At 41.2% G+C, this 19,052-nt stretch overlaps 1 protein-coding gene and 1 long non-coding RNA gene across 4 annotated transcripts in view; both read left to right on the top strand.

Moving 5' to 3' along the window:
* The window catches only part of CYB5B (cytochrome b5 type B), a 35,502-nt gene extending 21,694 nt beyond the window's left edge, over positions 1-13,808 (top strand). Inside the window, 2 exon segments of one of the 2 annotated variants that reach the window (NM_001159592.1) lie at positions 9,715-9,743; positions 13,287-13,808. In NM_001159592.1, coding sequence (NP_001153064.1) covers positions 9,715-9,743; positions 13,287-13,380 — 123 coding nt within the window. In that variant the 3' untranslated portion in view covers positions 13,381-13,808. 2 annotated transcript variants of the gene reach the window in all.
* A 3,365-nt stretch (positions 13,809-17,173) lies between these two features.
* Positions 17,174-19,052, top strand: part of LOC110260921 (uncharacterized) — a 70,815-nt gene continuing 68,936 nt past the window's right edge. The window contains exon 1 of one of the 2 annotated variants that reach the window (XR_014805584.1): positions 17,174-17,431. This is a non-coding gene — a long non-coding RNA (uncharacterized LOC110260921). The remainder of the gene's footprint in view (positions 17,432-19,052) is intronic. The other variant, XR_014805583.1, reaches the window with a different exon arrangement.

Genomic DNA, 19,052 nt, shown 5'->3' with positions numbered 1-19,052 from the left:
CATCTCCCTGATTCCCTCCCTCTTTTCCTGAAGCTTCTCCTTCTCTAGTGCCCGGCCCTCTGTGTTAAAGGGGCCGCAGCTCAGTTCTACCCAGAACATCATGGAGGCGATGCTGTCTCCCCTTTTCCAGCCTCTTGCTTCCCTTTCCTCGCTGAGCTGGAAATACTGAGCATGTGTGACACAGCAGTTCGAGTTGGCGGAGACACAAGAATTCTTTCAACACAAGAGATTGCTTGACAGTGTCTGCTGTCTGTGGCCCTGCCACCCAGAGTGTGCCTGTAAATGAACTCTGCCGCGTTGCTGCACTCTGCGGCTCGGAACCGCTGGCTTGTTTGCGAAAGGGAGTGAAATGGTTCGTGAAACGCTTTGTGAGTGCTGTTGGTTTGTTTGTCCTCCCCTCCTAACACATGTGTACTAGCCATTCTTGAACCTACACTTGTGGAATTAAGGTAAAACTGGACCTGTGTAGTATATTGACCATGTCCAGAAACCATTGCTCTCAGAGGTCGACACTTGATTCAAGGGGTGTTCCCTTGCATACAAGAGATGCGCCTTGTGTCCAGGAGCCATAAATAACCCTTTGTGCACAGCACCGTGAAAGTACCCTTTGTATTAAAGCAATAAAGACATTTATTTGAGGAGTTCCCGTTCATGGTGCAGTGGAAACAAATCCGACTAGGAACCATGAGGTTACAGGTTTGATCCCTGGCCTCGCTCAGTGGGTTAAGGATCCCGTGTTGCCGTGAGCTGTGGTGTAGGTCTCGGACATGGCTTGGATCTGGCATTGCTGTGACTCTGGCATAGACCAGCAGCAACAGCTCCAATTCGACCCCTAGCCTGGGAATCTCCATATGCCACGGGTGTGACCCTAAAAGGACAAAAGACGACAAAAAAAAAAAGACATTTATTTGAAATTATAATATCTAGAAGTCTACAAATTGCTGCTTGTTGCTGGTTTTCTTCTTTGGTAGTATAGTATGTAGTTAGGACCATTCTTAGGAATGGAGAGCAGTGTTTCTCAAATTCTGTTCTTGGTACCACCTGTATTGCCATCCCTTGGCATGTTTTCTGAAATGTGTATTTCCCGGGTTCCCACCACTGCTGATTCCTGAGCTCTGGAGTTGGGAAGTAGGAATTTGCATTGAAAGAAACCCAGGTAAGCCAGGCACCAGGGGGTTTGCTGGATAACATGCCCATCTGTTCATTTGAAACCTTAGGGAACTTTAGTTCTCTTCTGTGGAAAGCACTGTCTGCCTTCTATAGGCTCAAAAATGCACTAGAGGTGTCGCAGATAATGCAAACTGATGAGCCTTGGACTTTAAGAGAGGTGGAAAAGGAACCACTTTCAGCTGGTGAGATTTGGTGAACTTCTGTGATCATTTAGAAGTTCCCAAAGGTAGTTTGGCCCCTGCCTGGCTTAACCAGTGATTAAAAGCCATGTTTTCAAGGCTCTATTTGCCTCGTGTCTGCTGTACCGAAAGGAGAGTCCATAGAAAATAGAGTCTGAGTGTTGAGTGTTTGTGGTCACACTGCCGTATTTGAGGCACGTCAGCCCAGGAAAACCTTTGGGAACATTTTCAAGACCATCTACATAAGTTATCATAGAACCGTGCCATGGTCCAACCTGACTTTGGTTCCAGGAAGACTTTTTTTTTTTTTTTTTTTTTTTTTTTTTTTTTGCTTTTTAGGACCCCACCCACGGCATGTGGAAGTTCCCAGGCTGCAGCCTACACCACAAATCACGGCAACACCAGATCCTTAACCCACTGAGCCAGGCCAGGGCTCGAACTTGCATCCTCACGTATACTAGTCAGATTTGTTTTCTTAATTTTTTTACATTCACCATCAAGTAAATGTAAAGTTCATTTCATTAACACTTTCCTGCCCTTTGGTTAAGGGTTTCAGAACCTCTGTGAAGAAGTGATTTGTTTGTTTATGCCTAATTAAGAGATGTCTTCTGCCTTGTGGGGCAGTTTCCCTTCTTTATCTCTCCCCCTCTCTCCTCCCTTCCACAGCTCCATATCTCTTCCCTGCCTGAAACTACTTCCCTGCCCTCGCAAAAAAAAAAAAGCTTTTTTTAAAAATGCGCAAAACATGCTAGTCTGGATTATAAATCAGGAGTCCTCCTCCAGAATACTGCCTTTGCTGGGACTCGGGTAAATTATTGATGCTCCCCTTTCCTTTCATATTCGACTGATAACACCTGAGGTTCAAGACCCTGAAATGTTCTCATACTAAAACTTTGAAAGCTTAGAAGCTACCAGTCTGGCAACAGATGTTGTTTTTAGCTGCTTCCATCAAAGATAACTAACTAGAATTAGAAAGCTGGCTGTCTGTGCATCTCTTCCTGGTTGGATTAGTCTTCTTTCTGAGAGCCATCAGGTATACTTCAGTTAACATTTTCTGGTCTGCTTTGAGTTATGGAAACTCACCTTAGAAACTGTTTTTTTTTTTTGTGCTAGTTTGCCTGCCTGTTGGCCCAAGTGTACTAAGTAACCTAGACACATTCGTGATCCATGAAGTCTCTCTTGATTATGCGTCTACTTCTTGGTTCACTTTTTTTTTTTTGTCTTTTTGCTATTTCTTTGGGCCGCTCCCGCGGCATATGGAGGTTCCCAGGCTAGGGGTCAAATCGGAGCTGTAGCCACTGGCCTACACCAGAGCCACAGCAACGCGGGACCGGAGCCGCGTCTGCAACCTACATCACAGCTCACGGCAACGCCGGATCGTTAACCCACTGAGCAAGGGCAGGGACCGAACCCGCAACCTCATGGTTCCTAGTTGGATTCGTTAACCACTTCGCCACGACAGGAACTCCTTGGTTCACATTTTTTATCACTCATTCTGGCTCGAGAGATAAGGTACATACAAATGCTAACGTGACCAAAAAAATGGCACCATTCCATTCACTTATTCAATAGATATTACCTAGGTGACAGGTCAACTCTTTACTAGTTAAATCTCATGACAGTGAATAGACCCAATAACCTGACCATTTTGCTCCTTTTTTTTTTTTTGGCCACCCCACAGCATGTGGAATCCCAAGCCAGGGATCAATCCAAGCTGCAATTGTGACCTAAGCCACAGTTGCAGCAATGCTGGATCCTTAACCCACTGTGCTGTGCCAAGAATCTTACCTGTGTCCCAGTGCTCTCAAGATGCTTCTGATCCCATTGTGCCACAGAGGGAACTCCTCCACTTAAATTTTTTGAATGGGTAGTTTATGGTGCACGTGGTTAAACAATCATATGGCACAGGAGTTCCTTGGTGGCTCAGCAGGTTAAGGATCCAGTGTTGTCACTTGTTGTGGCTCAGGTCTCTGCTGTGGCTCTGGTTCCGCCCCTGGTCCCAGAACTTCTGCATGCTGTGGGTGCACCCCCCCAAAAAAAAATTTCAAAAAGTACAACATAGTTTCCTATAGAAATGACTTCTATCATCAGCTCTGTCTCCCAGTTGTCCTTCCCAGTTAGCCAGCTACTATTTTCTTCTTTACTCTTCCAATGAGAGTCTATGCATACATAAATACAGATGGATGGGTGGTTGACCAGTTGATGGCGAGACCAACAATCCATCCCTATAACAATCTGCTTTTTAGGGCCGTACCTGCAGCATATGGAGATTCCCAGGCCAGGGGTGGAATTGGAGCTACAGCTGCTGGCCTACGCCACAGCCACAGCAATGCCAAGTCAGTTATGTCTGCGACCTATACCACAGCTCATGGCAACGCCGGATCCTTCGCCCACTGAGTGAGGCCAGGGATTGAACCTGCATCCTTATGGACCCTCGTCGGGTTCATTGACTGCTGAGCCACAAAGGGAACTACCCTTTAAAAATCTTACATGTACTGTTCTGCACCTTGCTTCTTTTAACTAAAAATTTTCCTAGTATCGATTATTCCTTATCACTTCATAAGATTGTCCTCATTCTTTACATAGATACTTAATATTTTCTATAAACAAAAGCTTTGATGAGGTGACATTTGCTATAACAGGATTTGATCTAGTTTTTTTGTTTTGTTTTGTTTTTAAGCAACTAAGATTTTCTCCGTTGGAGTTCCTGTGGTGGCTCAGTGGAAGCAAACCCAACTAGTATCCCCGAGGATATGGGTTCGATCCCAGGCCTTGCTCAGTGGGTTAAGGATCTGGCGTTTTCGAGAGCTCTGGTGTAGGTCGCAGACGAGGCTTGGCCGGCATTGCTGTGGCTGTGGTGTACACAGGAGATTGCAACTTCAACCCCTAGCCTGGGAACTTCTATATGCCCTGGGTGTGGCCCTAAAAAGCAAAAAAATAAAGTCAGATAAATTTTTTTTCTCCCAAGTGCTACAAACTTTTGTTATGCATATAGTTTTCCGTTACACATACATAAAGTATTATATGTACATAACATTCAGTTTATCTTCTCTTTTATGGGAGAGAAACTAAAAAGAATACACGCTTTATAATTATGTAATGCAGTTAGTTGTTTGCCGCATACTAAAAGTTTCCTTTTAAGAATTGTTAAATATTCCTGTCATATCTACAACCTGATTTAATGTTCGGAATGAGTATGCGTGTGTCCTTTAGATGAGTGATGATCGCTATTCACCAAAGGATTTTGTTTGGTTGTTTCATTGTTCCCTGGTTTTATCTAACATTTGGATTTTGTAACATAATCTTTTGAAATAAAACAGGATGTAATGGCAAGATCACTCTTGAAAGACAAAATACCCTTTCTTGGGGACTCTCAAGGATTAATGTCCCTTCTTGTAATGCTTTATTCAGAAATGATGTGTAGTTTTGCAAAACAAGATGTCAAAAGGACAAGGTAACATCCTTTTCAAATCAGCCGTCCAATGTCATAACAAGTTTTTCACTTCTTAGGTCCCGGTAGAAATTATTCTGAGGTTTTTTTGTTTCGTTTTTTTGTTTTTTTTCCCTTTTAGGGCCACACCCTCAGCATATGAAAGTTCCCAGGCTAGGGGTAGAACCGGAGCTGCAGCTGCCGGCTACGCCACAGCCAGAGCAGGGCCAGATCTAAAGCTGCACCTGCAGACTGTGCCACAGCTTGTGGCAACGCTGGATCTTTAAGCCACTGAGTGAGGCCAGGGATCGAACCTGCATGCTCGTGGATACTAGTCAGTTTCTTAACCCACTGAACCGCGTAGGATCTCCTGAGTGTTTTAATTTTTTTTTTTCTTCAGTGATGTCTTATGTATCTTATCAGAATGGATTCTAGTTGTATAGAAATTGATTTTAGTGATTGTTTTTTATCTTCGAACTTTGCTCTTATCTACAGGGAAATATTTTTTTACATGACTGGGCTGACTCTAAGGATTTATGCTTTACAAGACAGTAGTAGTTAAATTGTATTCTCTTCTAGAAAGAAATTTTAGTACCTTGGAGCTTCATGAGAAAGCTATCTTCGAGATCCATACTACATGGCCAGATAGTCGGGACTATAAAATACTGAAATCATGGTTTTTAAAAAATCAAACATTTTAGGTTGGACAATGAACCTAATACTAAAATTCAGTGATAGCTAATGCTCTAAAAATCCATTGTCTTATGGGGAAAAAATCCTTTGCAGTAGTGTTTGAAGCCCAAAGTTCCCAAGGTGCTTTTCATAAGTTACTGGCCTCATAGAAACCAAACTATTCTAAATAAAAAGGTGCAAAAGGTGCCGGACAACCAATACTCCTTAAATTTGCTGAAGTGTCCTCTGGCTTAAAATTCACTTCTTCCAATTTTAAATGTTTAGAATTCTCTTGGAATGGCAGGCATCCAATTTAGGATTTAAAACGTAAGCTTCTTAGATACTTTAGATTTCTCTTTTATTTAAACCCCTGAAGGTCTAAATCTAAACTGTGTAGGCTAAAGATACATTTACAAGGCCCTGCATATATATTTGAATACATCATAACCATAATTTTGGCACATTTGCTTCCTTCGTTTATGTTCTGGTGACAAGTACACCATTCCTTAAGCATACCTTCTCTTCCCATGGTTTTTTCATAAACAGAGTTCATAGTGAAATCACTGTGTATGACCCTCAAATCACTTCCAGTGTGTTTGCCAGTTATGACTTTTCTTTGTCGTTCTTTTAACACATCAGAGAGTCAGTGTGGACAGTGCATTGCCTCTCAGAAGAGTGTCTGGAAGAACACATCTTCACCTGCGTGCTCGGACAGAAACATTTCTGTGTGGTCTTGTTCCTCCAGTCTTCCCAGGCGTGGGAAGGTGGTATTAAGTCTCTCTAATCTTTAGAAAGCTGATTTTGTAGATTTTGCTAAAAATGCCCTTGGGTCAGAAAATTGTGTTGAGCTCATTACAGATGACTCGGAATTCGAGTTCCTGTGATCTGAGTCTTTCAATTCACAAGTGAGGAAAATGATTTAACATTGAGCCTGCAGACACTAGGCATAACTTCATTTATGAGCAGCTTTAATAAAAAGGTTACTCAGATATTGTGACCTAGTTCCTTTTATCCTGCACAGTACATGTTTGGTGTTTATATGTATATAAATGTATTTATTTACTTATTTATTTTATGAGGGAATTCAAGCCTTAATGAACTTTGAACTTTAGGAGTCACTTTACCTAAACAGTTAACTTCTCTGTTAATTTTGAACTAACATCAGAGTAGACTTAAAGTAATTTGATTGTTTGGAAGTGTATTCCAAACTCCTTGTAGAATCAAGAACATGCATATTCATTACTTTGTAAGGCTTTTGGTAGAATTCCGGATTTGAACTGCTCTTTTATAACTAAAATCATAGAATAAAATCATAGAGCACCGCAGTTACTACTGTCCATGCCGAAGATAGAGAGCATTCACTTCTCCTGACCAGTCTTGCATGTAAATTAAAATGTGGGCAAGAACGTAACCAGCCAGCTACGCCTGAACACCCAAAGGGGTACATTAAAGTCAATCATAAACTGTAGGAATTTCAGCTCAGTGGCCATTCATTGGCTTCAGCTCTGGGCTCTGCCTTGGAATTGAGGATGGGGAGCTGTGCACGAAGAGGACAGAAAGGTGGAGGTGAGGGAGGGGTTTGTGTTCATAGAACTGTTTGCTTTTTAATTTAGTTCAATTAAAAATAAGCTTATTTGGCCTCTCTCCAAACGTGGCAGAGGCACTTGGCTACCCAGAGCAGCGCCTTAAACAGCTCTTTCATTTATAGTAGATTAAGAGCAGAGTCACTGCAGTGTGGCGTTTCCTTGGCTGTCACTATGCCAGAAAGGATTCGCTTCTTTCTCCTCACTTTCCTCCAGGCTTAGGGAAGTTGATCTTTTTGCCTCCCAGGATAAATTGATTTAAAAGCAGGGGTTGAGGTGTTCCTGCAGTGGTTAACGAATCCGACTAGCAACCATGAGGTTTCCGGTTCGATCCCTGGCCTTGCTCCGTGAGTTAAGGATCCGGCGTTGCCATAAGCGGTGGTGTAGGTTGCAGACGTGGCTCGGGTCCTGAGTTGCTGTGGCTGTGGTGTAGGCCGGTGGCTACAGCTCCGATTCAACCCCTAGCCTGGGAACCTCCATACGCCACGAGAGCGGCCCTAGAAAAGGCAGAAGACAAAAATAAATAAATAAATAAAAGCAGGGATCAAGGTACTTCATTAAAAGAAAGAAAGAGCGGGAGGGAGGGAAGGAAACTATGGAAATTTAAAGATTTTTTTATTGCTTATTAGGAAGGATTACATTTCAGCATATTATGGTCTTGGTTCCTTCTGGTCTCTCCCTGTCTTTCGTCTCTCACTTGCTTATTCCATTGGCCGAGGCTCCCTCGGCTTAGCACACACCCAGTGCCTCTGGTTATAGAAGAGGCTAAAAAACTTTGGAATCTAGAGAATCCATTTGTATGACTAATGGCTTTTAATGTGATTATAGATTAAACATAATACATATATTACCCATTATGCACTCATGTAAGCCTTTCAAATTACCTGTTTTTTCTTTTAAATACTAATTCTCCATTTTTTTGTTCTATAAATTATTGGTATATGTGTGGATAAAGCATGGAAGACTGTAGCTATTTTCTTGATAGAATTCAATTACTTCTTGGCTACTGTATGGGAATATTTTATTTTCTTTTTATTTTTTTAATATTTAACTTTATTTATATATATATTTTATTATTACTCAAATGAATTTATCACATTTGTAGTTGTATAATGAGCATAACAATCTAATTTCACAGGATTTCCATCCCATTTATGGGAATATTTTAAAAGGCAGTATTATAAACTAGATGCACGCAAAAGCATCACTCCCATGACCACCTTCCAGATCTAGAAAACAATTGCTGTATTTCTCAGAGATTGACCATAATTTGTTTGAACTAGCCTGATTCATGCTCTTCACGGAGAAATGTCCCAGATAACAGTAATCCTCAAGATCTCAAGAAGTGTAGTAATGTCTTAATGTGATTTATCTAAAACTTGTTAGAAGTTTTACTTGCCTATAAGCTAATTTCTCTTTGGTTTGGGCATGTGCTCATTTGCATGACGATGTTTTAGATATATAAAATTAAAACTCATCTCGTGGTCTGCTCTGAAGTATCTAGGCCAGTATGTAGGGTTTTGGGAAGTCTTGGCGATTACTGAAAACCGTAATTAAAAAGAATTACCACAGCCGGCATACTGCTATATATTGGCAGAGATGATGTTTCGGGCTGCAATAACCTGTGCTAATGGGCTCTTGTCCTCTGGCAGTAAGGTGGCAGGCTTTTTTTTTGTATTATGCAATAAATGAAGTCGTTAACTTCATTTGATATGTCTATAAACTGAATTTAAAAATTTAATACCAGCTTTAAGGTCTAACTCACATGCCATCCAACCTAAGATGTACAAGTCAGGGGTTTTTAGTATCTTCAGAACTGTGCAACCATAATCACAAATCAGTTATGGAGCATTTTCATCACTCCAAAAAGAAGCCCCCAAAGCCATTAGCAGTCATGTTCCTTTTTCCTCCAACTCCTCTTCCCCCAGCCCTCGGAAGCCACTAATCTACTTGCTGCCTCTCGATTGGCCTATTCGAACATTTTGTGTAAATGGATTTATATGTAATACATGGTTTTTGTGTCTGGTGTCTTTCACTTCACATCACATGGTCAGGGTTCTTCTGTGTTGTCACAGGTATCACTACCTCATCACTTGTTACTGCCAGAATTTTGTTTCTAAGTTTAGTTTGGTATTTTCTTTCCCTTAACTCTGTTGTTCCCATTTTCAATGTGCTAGAAGCCCTAAGGTCTCTAATCATAACTGGTATGATTTCAGAGAGCACACCAGTTCATTCCTCTAAGCCACAAAGCAGTCACCTGCATATGCTCCAGCATTTCCCAGTTGATCTCTTATGTTACAAGACAGCATTTTTTTTTTTAAATATGTTTTTAGAAAATGTAATCTTAGCTACTGCCAGTGACAAGCCCAGCTGAACCAGGCTTATCATTGTGACTTCACATTAGTCCATTGCAATATAGTTTGTTCCACTGGCATTTTTTATACCATAAAAAGAGCTGAGGTCATTTCTCTATGCTTTTGTTAGTGGTTCTTTACTAGAAACCAGTATATTATCACAAATAGAGCTCCTGGTTCTCCCACTGCATATAGATTTGTCAACATCAAATTGCATGAAAGGTGACGTTCTTTTATTAGCTTCAGAGTTTATATGAATATTCAAGAAGATTTATATACTCTATGTTAATCTCTTTTTGTTTGTTTTGATTATGCTGCTTCTTCAGGAGCCTCCGACAAGCGGCGTGTGCAAAAGGTTGGTATTCCCTTAATAGACTTCCTGATGCTCAACATGCTGTCTAGCAAAGAGTGTGCTCCATAAATATACATGTGTAGCATAACTTAAGAGTGAGGTTTGACAGCTGATTATTTTTTGACCAAAATTATTGCAAATTCAAGAGTTGCTTAGCTTTAACAAGATTAATTTTTTACGGTTTCAGTCATTTTGAGTAATCTCAAAGAAGTTCATGCCTTGAGTAATTTTTAAATCTCATTGTGGCATAAATTAGAAGAATCAGATTTAGTAAGAGGCAAGTATGCATGGACAAGTACTACTCTTAATGCAGGACCTCTGCAGCCCAGCCCAGCTATGCAGCTTCCACTTAAAACCTAATCTCATTTAATCCTCACAATCCAGTCTATTATTACATTTTACAGAAGAAAAAACAATTACGTATTGCAGTCATATTCAGGAATTCAAAGGTATACTTACAAATATTCCTTGCAGTAATGTTAGTAATACAGTAGTATTAGCTCTGAAAGGTATAAATTTGTCATCCTTTATTTAAGTCGTCTACTTGAGATGACTGTGAAATCCTTGGCTTTTAAAATTTTTTTTTTTTTTTTTTTGCCTTTTCCTGAGCCGCCCCGAGGTATATGGAGGTTCCCAGGCTAGGGGTATAATCGGAGCTGTAGCCACCGGCCACAGCGACGTGGGATCCAAGCCATGTCTGCGATCCACACCGCAGCTCACGGCAACGCTGGATCCTGGGGCCAGGGATCGAACCCGCAACCTCCTAGTCAGTTTTGTTAACCACTGCACCATGGTGGAAACTCCTAAAAATTCTGTATAGAGATTATATAGAGCTATTTGTTTTATCTTTCTGAAATCCCTCTTAAAGCATTTCAGAGAGAGAGAGAGAGAAAATGTCTTTTTTCCCCTTGAAAGTATCACGTCTTTTTTGTTTGAGGTGATGGACAGTATTTTTTTTTTTTTTTGTCTTTTTTTTGCTATTTCTTTGGGCCGCTCCCGCGGCATATGGAGGTTCCCAGGCTAGGGGTCTAATCGGAGCTGTAGCCACCGGCCTACGCCAGAGTCACAGCAATGCGGGATCGAGCCGCGTCTGCGACCTACACCACAGCTCACGGCAACGCCGGATCGGTAACCCACTGAGCAAGGGCAGGGACCGAACCCACAACCTCATGGTTCCTAGTCGGATTCGTTAACCACTGCGCCACGACGGGAACTCCGACAGTATTTTTAAAAGGTGCAAATTAAAGGAAACAGTAAATTCAGCTTCCTTAATTTTAAGGATTTATGCTCAGCCATATGCTCTATAAAGAATTTGAAAATACAGGCCATAAACTTGCAGTAGAGTCACAGGGTGTGGTTCACACCTACCGGTCAGCAAAAAATGAAAAATTCTAAAAATAAGGGAACTTGTTTAGGGAGTGTGCCGCCAAGATTCCTAGACCCTCTTAGGGGAATGTAAATGGGCATTATCTAGTAAATTTGACACTATGATAACTTTTGACCCAGCAATTCTGCTTATGGGAACAGATATATATATATGTTCAAAAGAAATGTGTGTGCAAGTATACCAGCAAACACATTCAGGAATGCTCATAGCAGCGTTATTTAAGATAGTAAAATTTTGGGAGTTCCCTGGTGGCTCAGCAGGTTAAGGACCCAGCATTGTCATTGCTGTGACTCTGGTTGCTGCTGTGGCACAGGCTCTATCCCTGGCCTGAGAACTTCCACATGCTGTTGCACAGCCAAAATATATATACATATTAAAATTTTGGAAATAACTCAGATAACCCTTCATTTGTAAAGTGCGTGAATTCATTCTGAGATATTCATACAGTGGAATACTGCAAAGCAATAAAACTAAATGAGTCACAGCTACATGTAGTAACCTGAATGCATCTCCAAGAAGAGAGTTCTGTGTAATGGCCAGGAAGTTGTTGTTGAACCCGTGCCTCCTTTGGTGCAGTATAGCCACGTTTCCTCTGGTTCTCTTCTCAGAGGCGGTTAAGTGTTATGAAGGATTCTATGAGGATTGGTGGTCAGCCATTCGCAGTCTTTTGCCCTGAAGAATTTATTTTCTGTGTTTTCTCAAGGCTTCAGCTTTTGAACCCTTCTTTGTCATATGGTTGCTCTGCAAGATACCCGAATTCATCACTTTCCTGGGGAGATTACTTCTGAGTTTCCCTGTGCCATGTTGCTGTTGTACATGCCAGCCACCTTGCTTGTGGTTTTTTTTTCGTTTTGGTTTTGGTTTTGTCTTTTTGCCTTTTCTAGGGCTGCTCCCACGGCACATGGAGGTTCCCAGGCTAGGAGTCCAATTGGAGCTGTAGCCATCGGCCTACACCAGAGCCACAACAACACGGGATCCGAGCCACGTCTGCGACCTACACCACAGCTCATGGCAACGCCAGATCCTTAACCCACTGAGCAAGGCCAGGGATCGAACCCTCAACCTCATGGTTCCTAGTCGGATTTGTTTACCGCTGCGCCACGACGGGAACTCCACCTTGCTTGTGTTTTTAAACAAAGCTCCCTGGCTAACATTCTCAACCTGCCCAGAGCAGCTTTCTGCCATACTTAAATGTACAAAGTGCTAGGCGTGTTTAGGCAAAGAGAATCATTTTTGTTATTGAACCTCAGCTGGGTTTTGGGCTTCAAAGCCTTTTAATACCAAGCCTGCATATGTCATAAGTAGAGAGGCAGCCAGGTCATCAGGATCATAGAAGAATTTTGCCTTAAAACTAGCTCTGTTAGAGAAGAAGTATTATTTTAAGGAGAAGAATGACTGTCCTAAAACTCCTGAGAAGAAGTTTCTTATAAGGCTTTTTAAGCCAACTATTCACTTACTTAACTTTATGGGAACCAGCAGTATGTTCTGTGTGTGTCTGTGTGTTTTTATTAGTGTCCAAATTACACAAGGGATCAAGAGGACAGCTTGGCTAACTTCCCTTTGTGATTTTGGGTGCAAAGCTTGTATTTATTTTGTATGAAATGAAAATAATAGTGGTATCTTTTTCATAGGACTGTTGTGAGGATTAAATTTTAAAAATACATGTGGGACAGATATAATATTGCCATCAGTTGTACTAGGTAACATTGCCTCTAAATTTATGATACAGATAATATTTATGTAAATATTTGTATATTATATGTGTTTATTATATTAATATCTAACGATGGCCTTTTCCTTTTTAAAGATGTTAATTACAGAGTATGTGAAAAAGCATAAAGAAAAATTAACCTGTCCATAATCCCATCACCTAGAAATAACCAATGTATGTCTTTGTAAAAACAGATATTGGGAAGTGTCATACCATACATTCTGGTTTTAATCCTTTAAAAATTTTTGTTCAGCTTTGTCCCTCTGATCCAAATATTTGGGGTTTTTTTTCCCAATTACTGTGTGATTAAAAACAGTTCAATTTCCCCAAGTAAATACACATTCTTTGCTCATAAAAATATTACAAATGTGAATGTTGAAAGGTAGCACCCATTTGGTCTGGAATGTTCACGACTTATTGCTTCCTCCCCACCCACCTACCCTTTTAGCTACTGGTCATACTGGATCTTCCCCATCCTGGGCGCCATCCTCTTAGGTTTTCTCTATCGTTACTACACGGCGGCGGAGAGCAAATCCTCCTGAGGAGACTTTGTTGATGTCGGGAAAGCACATCCACTTGGGAGCAAGAACCAGAGACTCAATTGGAGGCTGCGGCTGTGCCCTCTTCTCGAATACTGCCAATTATATCCTCCCCCTCGGAGCCCAGACTGTTGGCCAGACATCCGCCTCAGCCCTGGGGCCAGTTGTGAAGTCATTTCTCAGAGCCTTACTCTCAAAGCACCTGCTCATTGTTCTGCGTCTTTGCCGTTGTTTCCTCTCTTCATGGTTTCCACGAGCACCCTTGTCTTTCAAAACTGTGTTTTATAACCAGAGTCCGCACGTCCTCGTGACACTGCCTTTTGGTGTCATCGCCTGCTTTCCAGTACTTTGAACGCACATTAGACCTTCTTAATGGGGCAGCCCACTCTGGTTTTGAAGCTTTTCTTTTTCCCCTTTTGTTTTAAGTAAATAGTATCTTTTAAATTATAACTTCATTCTATCGTTTATTATTGGAGGTTTCACTCATGATGTCAAGTTCCACACCTGTGACTTAAAACACAACTGCAGGATGATCTCATTCCTTGTTTATATTTGTTAAAATTGAGCGAGTGTGGCAGGGAGGTCTTGTCACCCCCTTAGGCCGCCAAATGGTGCTGGGCGGAACGCTGCCTCCCTTCTGTTTATTGGGAGTGGAGAGAACTGGGAACGGGAGGGCTGAACTGGGATAATAAGCTGAATTTAATCTTTCTTTTGAAAAATAATCGAGAGACACTACTTGAGGACAGGCGTTTAGAAAAAGCACCAAAAACTTCATCCTTTATTTGGGTTTGGCACCAATTCCCAGCTATCTCTTTTCTTTTCATTTTTGGCCTCACCCTCAGCATGTGGAAGTTCCCGGGCCAGGGATCTAACCCACCCCATGGCAGCAGTGACAACACTGGATCCTTAACCTGCTGCGCCACACGGGAATTCCTTCTTTCCTTTAAAACCCCTTACCATCTTTTATTGGTAATATATAAACTTATAGTTATGCCCATAGAACTTTACAGTTTTATTAAAGGATTTTCCTGGGTTTTTTTGTTTATCCATTAGCCGACTTTTTTTTCTCCAGTTTACAAAAGGAAGAGACTCTGAATAGGTGAAAGATTGAGTGGTTTGATCTTCTGGTTGCCCCAGTACAGTAACTTCCACGGAAAAGTGGCAGAGGGAAGGCAGAGAGCATGACAAGAGAATGTTTTTCATTTCATCTGTATTTTACCTCCATGGTTCCAATTTGTGGTTTTGTTGTTTTTCCACTGAGAATAAAAAAGCTAGCAGTTTTTTTCTTTTTTCTTTTTTCTCTTGGAAGACTGTCTCATTGAGGAGTAGGTTCTTATTCCTCCTCGGTTCAGGAATTTCTCTGGCGTATTTAACTACCTTTTCCTCCATGGAAGCACCTGGAGAGACAGTCCATGGGCAGTTTTCTGCCTCCCACTGTGGTGACTTTTTTCCCCATCCTTTGAGGGTCACCAGCCTGCTCTGAGCCATTGTCACGGGCAGCAGGGAGCAGCAGGCAGTTCAGGAAGGACCACAGGCACTGTTCAGCATCTCCTCCCCCCTTCAGCCTGCCAGGGACTTGACAGGGCAGGAAGGTACACAGAACACCAGTGTCTGCCCCTGCAAACTATTTAAGAAGTTCAACCTGGGTCTTATAACCTGTGATTTAGCAGTTGAGTGACTTTGGAATTCATAAAAATGACATTGACCTGGTTTTCGCACACTTGGTCATGACATAATGGAGTAATTTTAGGGGGTTTCTGGCTGACTTTTATGTCAGGGATATGGGTAAACTTTTAAAGCTTTTATCTTTAGAAAATGTTGCAAATGGATTATAAGATGCCACTTTATAAGACAGTCTATTGAAGGAAAAATCTTTGGTGTGTAACGGAAGTGGTGTGGCTTTTGATGCTCCTATTTGAAGGCAAGGGAGGGTTGCTTTGAATAAAAATTGATATGTAGTTGCTGTGATGATTAAGTTGCATGATCACATGGGGCCACCCTGAGGTAGAAAGGACAAAGGAGTATTGAGGAGCTGGAAAGGGAGCATTCAGGCTGAAACTAAGCCAGAAGATAACTTGGGTCAATTAAAAGTGTGTTGGCAAAACGGAATGAAAAACATCTGGCTTAGAAGAAACATTAAAGAATGACATTTGTAAGTAAAATGTGTGTTTTTGATATTTTTAGGGTAAAGATCAATGCAAAAGATAGGCTTTTCTATTTCATATGGGTTGTCTTTTTCCTGTTTATATGGGAACTTGTTTTTATTCAGAGCCAGAGGAAAAGATTTTCAGACTTGGTCTCAACCATCCATGAAATCCATCCAGTACCCAGGGCTTCTTTTCATCTGTTGCTAATGTGATGTCACTTTGTATTATAAAAACCACTTGTAGGTCCATTTACTATTTTCCTGCTTCCTACAGAAACAGCCAGGTGAAAGGGAGAGCTTGTGTGAGAGTTCGCAGAGGTTTTTCTAAACAATAAAGTAATACAGTATGTGAGCCAAATCCATCAAAAAGGACTTTTGTTTTAAGAAGTAGACTCAAGTTCTCGAGAAACAGTCTCAACTTTGCTAGGTTGTGAATCCCGCCTGGAGAGCCAGTGGAGCCAGTCCCTGCTGGATGGCGGAGCCTCCTGGGGGGGTCTCTGGGGTGTTTGGCTGTTTATTCCCAAGGAGAACTCAGTGCTGCCGCCCACCGTTCTGTACGTGTAATGGCTGCTGATCCCAGGGAGGAGGTGAGGCGAACTGACTGTCCCCCAAATGGGGATGCTAGTGCGGGGGCCCGAATGTCCTTGCCTCTGTCTCTCAGAATTGGTTTTGGTTTCTTTTTTGTTTTGTTTTGTTTTCTTTTTTTTTTGTTATTGTTGTTTGGTTTTGGTTTCTAAATGACTTATATTTGTAAAGACAGGAAAGTGGTGGGGACAAAGTTTATATATACTGTGTTTAGTTCTTATGTGACCACTTGAGCAGAAGCAAAAATGCATTGGAACCTATCATTTGAGCCTGTGAAGTTCTTTGAGCAGTTGTCATGAGGCCCATGTTGGGAAATAAGAACATTGTTGAGTGTACACTCATTCAGTTCCCATGGGGAGCAATGAAAAAAATGCTTTACAGGCCAGCTATGTCATTACTTATGTCGTATCTCATGCTTAAAATCTCAAGCGATATCTCTCTGATTAAATTCCAATTTAGAAATGTACACCATTAATACTCATTACTTCCGAGGGAGAAATGGATTCAGACCTGTCGCAACAGGAGGTTAACACTTTTTTTTTTTTTAACCATCCTATTCTTTTGCCAAATATCACAAAAGTAATGGGGAAGTTAGTCCCGTTTGGCTGTTGTGCTCTGAAAAAGCTGGGTTTGGAACTTGTGGGAGTGCTCCCAGCGGGAGGTTCCAAGAAGCAGAGAGGTTGTCAAGTTACCCACCCTACATCCAGCCTGTCACTCGAGAATTTTCAGAGCTGCACGTTGCCTGCACCTTTTTTCTACATTGGCTATTTTGGCAAAACATTACTATGATTATCCCCCCCCACTTTTTTTAACTTCACCCTCAACTATGAGCAAGTAATATTAACATTCCTTTTGTGTATTCAATAATGGAGTTTGTTTACCTATTTTATTTCAGCATATTTTGAACAAAGATCTTTGTCTCTTTCTGCTGGAATGTGCACACAGTGAATGTTTGTTAGAACGACACACAATAAAGATACTGTTTTCCTTTTCTTGCCCTGGCTACGGTTATTTAAAAAAAAAAAAAATTTTTTTTTTTAAGTGGAAATGTTGGCTCTGGAATTCTCAGGTGTCTGGAAGAAAAGAACTTGAGAAGCATAAAAGTCATCTCTGTGCTAATCTTGTGTTAGCGTAACTTGATGGGGGAGTTCCACGGTTCTTCGGGAGTCATGCTGCTGCTCTTTCCCCGAAATGAAAGGCGAAGATTGTGAGACGCAAAAATTAAAGAGTTTTGCTGTATTAACGGATGTGAAGTGGCAACCAGGTAGACAGCTTGGAAGTTCTGTTTTTACTGAAACCATCTGATAAAGAAGTCATTTCAAGGTAATAATACTTGTTATCTATAGCGCCACTCTTTAAATGCTTGTTTTTCTTGGAAATGGCTGAACTGTTGGGGAAAGTGAAACATTGAGCTCGAAGTTCTAGTGACTGTGTTAATAAAACAAGGGAAATAAACCATTTTTATAATTACTTTTAAAACCTACTGATAGCCTTCTAACATGACCAGTGAGACACAGTTCGTTAGGGCTTAGTATTTTCGCTGTCACGTGAATTGATGATTATTAACAGGAAAGGAAAGTCCCATTCTTATTACTCGTGTTTGAATCTGTTGTTTCAATGTCAGTCCTCATAAGGCACATGTCTCTTCCTGATGCTGAGTGTTTGGCAGGTACTTGACAAATCCTGGTTGACTGGTTGAAAACTTGAGGTAGAAGATTGTGATTTCATTTACGTAAATTTAAGGTAAGAAACACCCACACTATCTCCTAAATGATTGGTAATTGTAAGTAACATCAGTCATCTAACATTAATTAGCTTAGTGGATGTCTATATACTCTATACAGATCTTTCCTCACTTACAATGTGGTCATGTCCCAGTATGCTAGAGAGTATCGTACTGGGTCTCACTAGCACAGAAAAAGACCAACATTCAAAATACGGATTTTGCTGAATGCATATCACTTGCACCATGGTAAAGCAGAAAAATCCTAAGTTGAACCATAATAAATTGGGGACTGTATTTCAGGGACTAAGTTAGCTTAATCATGTATAACAGCATTTTAAGACAATTCTTTAAAAAAAATTTTTTTTTTTAAATTATAGTTCATTTAGAAACAATTCTTGTATGTAGCATTCAGGAGAGGCTGGAATTGCTTTTGGGGGAAACATGAGGATACAGCTGTAATATATTTATCACTTAGGTGCCACCTACTATGTGCTGTGCAGTATTTTTGACAGCTTGCAAGCTTTTTTTTTTTTTTTTTTTTTTTTTGGTGTCTTTCTAGGGCTGTGCCCACGGCATATGGAGGTTCCCAGGCTAGAGGTCTAATAGGCGCTGTAGCCACCAGCCTACACCAGAGCCACAGCAACGCTGGATCCGAGCCATGTCTGCGACCTACACCACAGCTCAGGGCAACACCTGATCCTTAACCCACTGAGCGAGGCCAGGGATCAAAGACATGTCTTCATGGATGCTAGTCAGGTTCATTAACCTCTGAGCCACGACAGGAACTTTTTTTTTTAAGCATTTCTGATTCTTTGTGCCGTGTAATGTGGGATTTAGAAACTATGTATGGCTTTTGAAATTGTTGTATCGTGAAAAGGTGATTCAGGCTGACTGGAGGAAGCACAAGATAATGCAGACACAAATACTCCTGTTTCAAGTTTGACAAGTGGCTTTTTTTTTTTCTTCAGGGCCGCACCTGTGGCTTATGGAAGTTCCCAGGCTAGGGGTCAGATCGGAGCTGCGCTGCTAACTTATATACCACAGCTCCTGGCAACACCACCAGATCCTTAACCCACTGAGCAAGGCCAGGAATCAAACCCACATCTTCATGGATGCTAGTTGGGTTCATTACATTTAATTTCCCTCTGGAAAGATCCTTGTCTGTATTGGGTCTTGGCATCATGAAATGTTCAACTTGGGAACTCCACAAGGGGCTTT

Source organism: Sus scrofa, chromosome 6 (assembly GCF_054392235.1).
Source record: "Sus scrofa isolate SSC_HxYL_T2T_F1_AM1 chromosome 6, Sscrofa_HxYL_maternal_Yorkshire_Landrace_v2.0, whole genome shotgun sequence".
In the NCBI taxonomy this organism is placed as follows: domain Eukaryota; kingdom Metazoa; phylum Chordata; class Mammalia; order Artiodactyla; family Suidae; genus Sus; species Sus scrofa.
This window is presented reverse-complemented; position numbering and strand designations above follow the sequence as displayed.